General features: G+C 46.0%; 1 protein-coding gene and 1 long non-coding RNA gene across 3 annotated transcripts in view; one reads left to right on the forward strand and one right to left on the reverse strand.

Moving 5' to 3' along the window:
- ACOT11 (acyl-CoA thioesterase 11) overlaps positions 1-2,306 on the reverse strand; it is a 55,984-nt gene extending 53,678 nt beyond the window's left edge. For both annotated transcript variants that reach the window (XR_004528855.2, XM_033866209.2), the window contains exon 1: positions 1,878-2,306. Coding sequence is in view for 1 of the 2 variants with exons in the window: in XM_033866209.2 (XP_033722100.1) it covers positions 1,878-2,291 (414 nt within the window). In the remaining variant the exon portion in view is untranslated. The remainder of the gene's footprint in view (positions 1-1,877) is intronic.
- Positions 1,713-6,854, forward strand: LOC141275986 (uncharacterized). Its single transcript, XR_012324709.1, has 2 exons — positions 1,713-1,955; positions 2,676-6,854. It is a non-coding gene; the product is annotated as an uncharacterized lncRNA (long non-coding RNA).
- The last annotated feature ends 2,990 nt before the right edge of the window (positions 6,855-9,844 follow it).

Genomic DNA, 9,844 nt, shown 5'->3' on the forward strand with positions numbered 1-9,844 from the left:
CTGGCAGAGACATGGGAGCACATGGCCTGTCCTCTACTGCCCCTAGTCTCCCTGTTCATATTTCTTCTTTTTTTGTTGTTGTTGTATTTTTTTTTGTTTGTGGTACACTGGCCTCTCACTGTTGTGGCCTCTCCCGTCGCAGAGCAACAGGCTCCGGACGCGCAGGCTCAGCGGCCATGGCTCACGGGCCCAGCCGCTCCGCGGCATGTGGGATCTTCCCGGACCGGGGCACGAACCCGTGTCTCCTGCATCAGCAGGCGGACTCTCAACCACTGCGCCACCAGGGAAGCCCCTCTTCTTCTTTTTTTTTAATCTTTAAAATTTTTTTTAAAATTTTTGGCTGCACCACACAGCATGTGGGATCTCAGCTCCGTGACCAGGGATCGAACTCGAGTCCCCTGCAGTGGAAGCATGGAGTCTGAACCACTGAATCGCCAGGAAGTCCCAGACTTATTTCTTCTAATCCTCTCAAGTCATGAACAAAGCTTCCCACTGTTCCCTCACACATCTGGATTTTCCCTTGTTCCTGCTATTCCATCTACTCTGATGCCCTCTAATAACTCAACATCCAAACTCTCCCCCCAGTCAAGGCCCGACTCAAATGGCATCACCTCCAGGAAGTCTTCTGGGCTCCTCCTAAGTGGAAATTACATCCTCCTCCTCTGTATCTTCATTCCCCACACATAAACACACAGCCGCAGTTCACAGCTCTTTATTTCTCTCTCACATTGCTTTTTCTCTTAAATTGGACTGACTTGTGCCCATTTCTCCTTCTTGACCTTGAACAAGCAGGTAGAAGGGATGGTGTTGGTTCCTCAGAGCATCCTGCCCCTCTCCCACCAAACACTCAGTTACTGGAACACAGTAGATGCTCAGTAAGCGTCTACAGAATGAGGAAGTGAGTAATGGAATGGGAAAGAACAAGGGAATGTGTGAGTGAATGGAAGTAAATCCATGTGTAAATGAATGATCAAATGAGTGAATGAAAGAATGTCATGCTCTCCTGTTCTCCAAGCTAAGACTCTCAGTTCCTTCTGGGGGTCCCCTTGGGCTTGGCATGGCAGAATAAAGGAAGCTGTGGGATAAATGGGGAGGGGGCAGAAGGGAGGAACAAAGGAAGTAGGTAGTGATACCAGCAAGAGAGGAAGTCGAGATGACTTCATCGTTGCTTCAAGGCCAGGACCCCCCCTTAGAACCACAGCCATTGATGGAGAAGCCGGGCAAGGAGAGCAGTGAGAAGCCCAGTGAATGGTCCAGAGGGGAGAAGATACAGCATGGTGGGGATGGAGAGGAGGGAATGCCTACAAGTCGTGGAGGCCAGATTCAGGATGTGTGAGCAGAGCACTGGACTTGCCCAGCCAGCCCTGAACTCTCTCCTGCCTAGCGGCTCGAGTGTGCTCTCCCTCTCTCTCTCTCACCACCTCCTCCTGCAGGAGCTGAACCCCCTCCTTGGCCCAGCTGCTGCGGGTCTGAACCCAGTCCGATTTCCAGGATTGGACCCTTGCCAGGGAGTGGCTCACCCACGGGCTGGTGCTCCCCCCACCCCCACGCCTGGCCTGAGTGAGTCAGCATTGGCTGCACCCTCTGGACTGTGAGTCTTGTGGCCCTAGGCACTGCCAAGGGCCAGCCTCCTCATCCTCGTGAGAGGCCTGCCCATCCCAGCTCAAATCCCAGGATGCCTCATGCCCCAGCCTGCCCACGCAAGAGCGCTGCCAGGCACCACCTGGCTTATCCGGAGCCCGCCCCTGGGGTAGAGGCAGATCTGCCTGGAGAGGGCGCTGGAGTCGAGGAAGAGCCAGCAGCAGGAGGATCTCAAGGAATTGGGCCCTTCCGAGATGGGGAGGTGGGGGCGGACCTGCGGGCGGCACGGGTCTTACCCAAGTGGTGGCGCGCTCAGGACCCAACAGCTCGCAGAGCCGCGGCCGGGGAGCCTGCTGGGGACGTCGGAGAAGCAGGTCCGTGGGGCGAGGCTCAGCGACTGGGCATCCGAGGTCCCAGGGCAGACCCTGATGGGGGAGGCTGCGGGAGGCTGGAGGGAGGCGCAGGAAGCGGGCAGAGGCCCAGGCAGGAGCGGCCCAGGCCAGTTCCCAGACGAGTCTGGTCCCCTCCCCTCCCCTCGCCGGTGCGGGTGAGGCGGCCCCGGGCTGCCGAGCAGAGCGCCAGGGCTGCAGGACGCGCGCCAGACACTCCGCGCCGCGAGGCGGCAGAGGCGGAAACGCCGGTGGCGGGACCTGACAGGCTAGAGGTGGAGCCAGGCGGGCGGCGGGGTGCAAAACCCGTCTCCCTGTCATTGCTAAACCAGCCCCTCACAGTTTTGAAAAGTAATACCTGCTAGTCGTTCACACCTTATTGAGCACCTGTTGTGTGCCAAACACAGAGCTGGGTGCTGGGATGAGGTTTTGAGCAGGACACACTGGCCCTGGCCTATGGACAGTGGTAGAAAAAAATAAGAATGGACAGTTCAGAAGAGAGCAAAGAAAATGAATACCACCGATGATCTCTTCACTCAGAGAGAATCACTGTTAGTATTTTCCGGGTATGTGCTTCCAGCTACACTAGAGCTGAAAGAGGAAAATATGCTGACAGGGAGAGATTCGGACTCCCCTCCCCCTCCCCCATGTGTAAGTGCATATGTTATGTTATATAATATGATGTAATATATGATGTGATCATAGGCATGAAGGAGCCGCCTAGAAGAATCTCCGTCAGTAATCACATTTGGGATACAGGCTCATTGGCAGACTTGGAAGAGACCTGACAGAGGATGCTGGTGGTCCCTGAAAGACAACTGTCACAGGAAGAGGAACTTGGTCCACACCAGGACCAGAAAGTGGGAGGGATCAGTCATTCCAGACACCTCACAGGGGCTGGTGGTTGAACTCACCCTGCCCCAGACTCTCTCAACAAAGAGAGTTGTCATGCTGCGCTCACCACACCTGGGGCCCAAGCAGACCTCTGGTGGGGACCCCTGGCTGGGTAACAAGATGGGGGACTTCCCTCATCATTCTGCTCTTGGAGCACCCTAAGGTATGAGTGTCAGGACAGGAATGGTGGGCACCCCATGCATGGCGCTTTGGCAGCAGCCTGGGCAATAACACAGGCCAATCTCTGGCTCTGCTAGCGACATTAATGCAGGAGCCTCAACTCAGCAGGGGCCCCAGGTGCCAGCAACAGCAAATGACTTCGAGACTGCTTTCCAAGTGCAGTGAGACACATTAGGGAACACCCAGAAACATATGGGACAGGTGGACTTTGCAGGGAAAGGGAATTCCCACACAGGCAGGATGGCTCTGGGCTGACATAAACCGTGGTTTAATTTTTTTTTTTTTTGTCTGTGTTGGGTCTTCATTGCTGTGCACAAGCTTTCTTTAGTTGCGGTGAGTGGGGGGCTACTCTTCGTTGCAGTGCGTGGGCCTCTCATTGTCGTGGCTTCTCTTATTGCGGAGCACGGGCTCTAGGCACGCAGGCTTCAGTAGTTGTGGCACATGGGCTCAGTAGTTGTGACTTGCGGGCTCTAGAGCTCAGGCTCAGTAGTTGTAGTGCACGGGCTTAGTTGCTCCGCGACATGTGGGATCTTCCCAGGCCAGGGCTCGAACCCATGTCCCTTGCATTGGCAGGCAGATTCTTAACCACTTCGCCACCAGGGAAGCCCGCGTGGTTTAATTTTAATGAGACATTATTCGTAACCAAATGATGAATCCTGTAGATATTCAGGTTATCTAAAATAAAAAGTGACCATACTGGATATACTGTTTTGTAATCTGCTTTTTTTTCTTTCAACAATTATCATAAACATCTTTCCATAATTTTTATTGCTACATAGTATTTCTTTCCTTATGGGTCTACTCAAATTTATTGTTTTTAATCACTTTTAAGTTTTTTGTGTTTTTTTTTGGCTGCGTTGGGTCTTCACTGCTGCGCGCGGGCTTTCTCTAGTTGCGTCAAGTGGGGGCTACTCTTCGTTGCGGCACACGGGCTTCTCATTGCGGTGGCTTCTCTTGTTGCAGAGCACAGGCTCTAGGTGCGGGGGTTCCAGTAGTCGTGGCTCTTGGGCTCTAGAACGCAGGCTCAGTAGTTGTGGCTCAGGGGCTTAGTTGCTCTGTGGCATGTGGGATCTTCCCACACCAGGGCTCGAACCTGCATCCCCTGCATTGGCAGGCAGATTCTTAATCACTGCGCCACCAGGGAAGTCCCTACTCAAATTTATTTAACTAATCTCTTCCTGCTTGCTTTTGTAAGCTTTATTGAAATATTACATACAATAAACTGCGCATATTTAAAGTATACAACTTGATGAGTTTTGCCATATATGTAATATATATATATTTATGACAACGTCACTACAATCAAGGTAATGAACATATTCATCACCCCCGAAGTTTCCTGATGGCCCTTTATAATCTCTCCCTTCTGCCCCGCACTGTCCCTCCCCCACACCCCCCAGGCACCAAATAATCTGCCTCTGTCACTCTAGATTAGTTTGCATTTTCCAGAATTCTGTATAAATGGAATCATATACTATTCTTTTTGTCTGGCTTCATTCACTTGGCATAATTATTTTGCAGTGAATATATACTGTTGCACACATCAGTAATTTGTTCCTTCTTATTGCTGAGTAGAATATTATCTTATGGATGTACCACAATTTGGTTATTCATTTACTTATTGATGGACTTTGAGTTGTCTCTAGGTACTGACTATTATACAGATAAAGCTGGTATGGACATTCATGTTCAAATCTAGGTGTGCACGTATACTTTCATTTCTCTTAGGTATTTACCTAGGAGTGGAATAGCTAGGTCACATGATAGATGTAGGTTTAACATTTTTTTAAACTGCCAAAATTTTTCCAAAACAGTGGTATCATTTCACATTCCCACCAGTAGTGTATGAGAATTCCAGTTCCTCTATGTCTTCACCAGCATTGATTTGGTCAGTCAGTTTAATCTTAGTCATTTCAGTGGATTCATAGCAGTATCACTGTGGGTTTGAGTTCAATTTTCCTGTTCATTGATGTTGTTAAGGATCTTTCTGTATTTGTATTCGCCATGATCTTTGTATCTTCTTTGGTAAAATGTCTATTCAAATCTTTCCCCCTTTTAAAAAATTGGATTGCTTGTCTTATTATTGAGTCATAGGAGTTCTTTGTATATCCAAAAGAATTGAAAGTAGGCTCTCCAAAAGATATTTGTACACCCGTGTTCACAGCAGCATTATTCACAACAAGCAAAATGTAGAAGCAACCCAAATATCCATCAGCTGATGAACGGATAAACAAGAAGTGGTATATACGTACAATGAAATATTAATCAGCCTTAAAACGGAAGGAAATTCGACACATGCTACAACATGGATGAACCTTGAAGACATTATGATTAGTGAAATAAGCCAGACACAAAAAGACAAGTACTGTATGATTCCACTCTATGAGTTACCTAGAGTAGTCAAATCCATGGAAGCAAAATAGAAGGGTGGTTGCCAAGGGCTGGGGAAGGGGGAAATGAGTTGTTTTACTGAGTATAGTGTTTCAGGTTTGCAAGAAGAAAAGTTCTGGAGATTGGTTGCACAACAATGTGAATATAATTAACACTACTGAACTGAACACTTAAAAATTGTGAGGGCTTCCCTGGTGGCGCAGTGGTTGAGAGTCTGCCTGCCGATGCAGGGGACGCGGGTTCGTGCCCCGGTCCAGGAAGATCCTACATGCCGTGGAGCGGCTGCGCCCGTGAGCCATGGCCGCTGGGCCTGCGCGTCCGGAGCCTGCGGTCCGCAGCGGGAGAGGCCACAGCAGTGAGAGGCCCAAGTACAGCAAAAAAAAAAAAAAAAAATTGTGAAGCTGGGGAATTCCCTGGCCGTCCAGTGGTTAGGACTCTGCACTTTCACTGCCAAGGTTGGGGGCTCAATCCCTGGTCAGGGAACTAGGATCATGCAAACAGCATGGTGTGGCCAAAAAAACACAAAATCATGAAGTTGGTAGATTTTGTTATGTATATTTTACCACAGTTAAAAAATGTTTTAAATAAGAGTTATTCACATATCTAATAAATACAGTCAGCTGCTCCATATCTGTGAATTCTGCACCTGAAGACTCAACCAACTGCAGATCAAAAATATTCAAAAAAAATTCCAGAAAGTTCCAAAAAGCAAAACTTGAATTTGCTGCCTGCTGACAACTATTTACATAGCATTTATATTGTATTAGGTATTATAAGTAATCTAAAGATGATTTAAAGTATATGGGGGGGGGGGGCTTCCCTGGTGGCGCAGTGGTTGAGAGTCTGCCTGCCAATGCAGCGGACACTGGTTCAAGCCCTGGTCCGGGAAGATCCCACATGCCGCGGAGCAACTGGGCCCGTGAGCCACAACTACTGAGCCTGCGCGTCTGGAGCCTGTGCTCCGCAGCAAGAGAGGCCGCGACAGTGAGAGGCCCGCGCACCGCGATGAAGAGTGGCCCCCACTTGCCACAACTAGAGAAAGCCCTCGCACAGAAACGAAGACCCAACACAGCCAAAAATAAATAAATAAATGAATAAATTTATAAAGTATATGGGGGGATGTGCCGAAATGTAAAATCCTACGTCATTGTACATAAGGGACTTGAGCATCCACAAATCTTGTTATCCGCAGGAGTCCTGGAACCAGTCCTCTGAGGATACTGAGGAGGACCATATTGTCAATTGTCTTTCATATCGGTCTATTGCTAAAATTTCACATGTGCTGATGCTCCTTCTTTCCAGCCTTTTCATTATTGTGGGTTTGTACCTTTTTATTTCCTTTACTGGCATTTTAATGGACTCTTGTTAACGAGGGGACATTTTAAAAATAAATTAAAATGGTCAGTCCACCATCTCAAACCCTGAGTTAGTAATAATATTATTGAAATATCCTAAGATTATGTTTTTGTTGTCTTAAAAGAACATGGCATTACACTGTTGTTTCCTTTTGAGCTGACAGCCAACAGAAACTCCTAGCCCTATCTGAATTCCTATTAATCTCTGCATTCTGTTTATAAGGTTGATAGCTGGGCACAGACCATAGGACTTTACTTTTATTTCATCATGTTGGATTTGTCTGGGTTCTAGTCCAGGACCTATTTGTCTTTGATTAACTTGTTTGTTTTTTTAATAACTCTCAGATGTGCAGAACTGGATTAATGATAATAGTTGGCTCAAGACACCATGGCTATCTTTTATACATATTTATTATTCATTTATTCTTCATTTGTTCATCCATTTATTTATTTTTTAATTAATAGACTATTTTTTGAGCAGTTTCAGATTTACAAAAATATTGAGCAAAAAGTACAAAGAATTCCCACCTGCCCCCTCCCTCCCTCAGGTTTTTCCCCCCATTATTAACATCCTGCATTAGCAGAACAAGTTGATGAGCTAATACTGATAAATTATTATTGACTAAATTCCACAGTTTACATTAGGGGTCACTCTTTGTGTTGTACATTCTGGGGGTTTTGACAAACAACCATTTGTCTGTTTGTTTACTTATTTATTTACTTTAAGACTTCTTGGGAACTTCCCTGGTGGCGCAGTGGATAAGGCTCTGCACTCCCAATGCAGGGGGCCTGGGTTCGATCCCTGGTCAGGGAACTAGATCCCACATGCATGCCACAACTAAGGAGCTGGCAAGCCGCAACTAAGGAGCCCACCTGCCGCAACTAAGACCCGGCTCAACCAAATAAATAAATAAAAAGACTTCTTAAGAGCAGTTTTAGGTTTACAACAAAATTGAGAGGGAGGTACAGAGATTTCCCATACACCCCTATCCCCACACATGCATAGCCCCCTCCATTATCAACATCACTCACCAGAATGTACCATTCCAGTAATGTACCATTTTTACCAAGGATGAACCTACAATGACATATCATAATCACCCAAAGTCCATTGTTTACCTTAGGGTTCACTCTTGGTGTTTTACATTCTATGGGTTTGGACAAAAGTATGATGACATATATCCATCATTAAAATATCATACAGAATATTTTCACTATCCTAAAAATCCTCTGTACTCTGCCTATTCGTCTCCCTACTCCCCAGCCCTGGCAGCCACTGTTTTTTATTGCCTCCATAGTTTTGCCTTTCCTAGAACGTCATATAGTTGGAACCATAAAGTACGTAGCCTTTTCAGATTGGCTTCTTTCGGTTAGTAATGTGCATTTAAGATTCTTCATGTCCTTCATGACTTGATAGCTCATTTCTTTTCAGTGCTAAATAATATTCCATTGTCTTGATGTACCAGTTTATTTATCCACTCACCTACTGAGGGACATCTCGGCTGCTTCCAAGTTTTGGCTATTATGAATAAAGCTGCTATAAACATCAATGTGAAGGTTTTTGTGTGAACATAAGTTTTCAGCTCCTTTGAGCAAATACCAAGGAGCATGATTGCTGAATTATGCAGTAAGAGTATGTTTAGTATTGTAAGAAACCAAACTGTCTTCCACAGTGGCTGTACCATTTTGCATTCCCACCAGCAACTGATGAGAGTTCCTGTTGCTCCACATCCTCCCCAATATTTGATGTTGTCAGTGTTTTGGATTTTGCCAAATCAAAAAAAGTCTTTGGATTTGCCATTCTAATAGATGTGCAGTAGTATCTTGTTGTTTTAATTTGCGTTTCCCTGATGACATATGATGTGGAGATTCTTTTCACATGCTTATTTGCCATCTGTATTTCTTCTTTCGTGAGATGTCTGTTAAGGCCTTTGTCCCATTTTATAATGAGATTGTTTTCTTATTGTTGAATTTTAAGAACTCTTTGTATATTTTGGATAAGTCCTTTATCAGATGTGTCTTTGGCAAATATTTTCTCCCAGTCTGTGGCTTGTCTTCTAATTCTCACCAATTTATTTTTAATAATATAATCAAGACCTGTGAACCCACCACCCAAATTTTAGGACATTAGTGATAACTTTCATCTATCTATATTGTCTTCCTCATCCCATGTCCCTCCCCAGCTCAGGGAATCACTATTCTGAATTTTTTTTTATTAATTAATTAATTTATTTTTTAGCTGCACTGGTGCTGCACGCAGGCTTTCTCTAGTTGGGCCGAGTGGGGGCTACTCTTCGTTGCAGTGTGCAGGCTTCTCATTGCGGTGGCTTCTCTTGTTGTGAAGCATGCGCTCTAGGCACGCGGGCTTCAGTAGTTGTGTCACGTGGCTCAGTAGTTGTGGCTCACGGGCTTAGTTGCTCTGTGGCATGGGGGATCTTCCCGGACCCAGGGATCAAACCTGTGTCCCCAGCATTGGCAGGCGGATTCTTAACCACTGCACCACCAGGGAAGTCCCTACCCTGAATTTTGTATTTATCATTCCCTTGCTTGGAGGAGGAGGTTTGTTGTTGTTTTTCTATTACAGATTGCTGTTATGAATATTCTCCTACATGACTCCTGGTGCAATACAAGGAGTATATACCTAGGAGTGGGTATATACCTACTAGAATTGCTGGGGTATAGGGTATGAAAATGTCCAAAGTTACAAAATAATAATAACTTGTTTTTCAAAGTGGTTGTATCAATTTGTGTACTCACAAGTGACACGTAAGCAATCCCATGATCCACACTCACTCCAATCGTCAGGCTTCTGATTTTGGCCAATCAAATGTTGTAAAATGACATTTTGTTGTTGTCTTGACCTTTGTTTCCATGATTACTAGTAAGTTGAGCATCTCTTCAGTTGTTTATTGGCCATACATGTTTCCTTCTCTAAGAAATACCTAGCCATATATTTCTTTCGCATTTTTTTTTTCCTTTTTTTGCGGTACGCGGGCCTCTCATTGTTGAGGCTTTCGGCCTTTCCCGCTGCGGAGCACAGGCTCCAGACGTGCA

This window comes from Tursiops truncatus, chromosome 1, assembly GCF_011762595.2.
Source record: "Tursiops truncatus isolate mTurTru1 chromosome 1, mTurTru1.mat.Y, whole genome shotgun sequence".
Taxonomy (NCBI): domain Eukaryota; kingdom Metazoa; phylum Chordata; class Mammalia; order Artiodactyla; family Delphinidae; genus Tursiops; species Tursiops truncatus.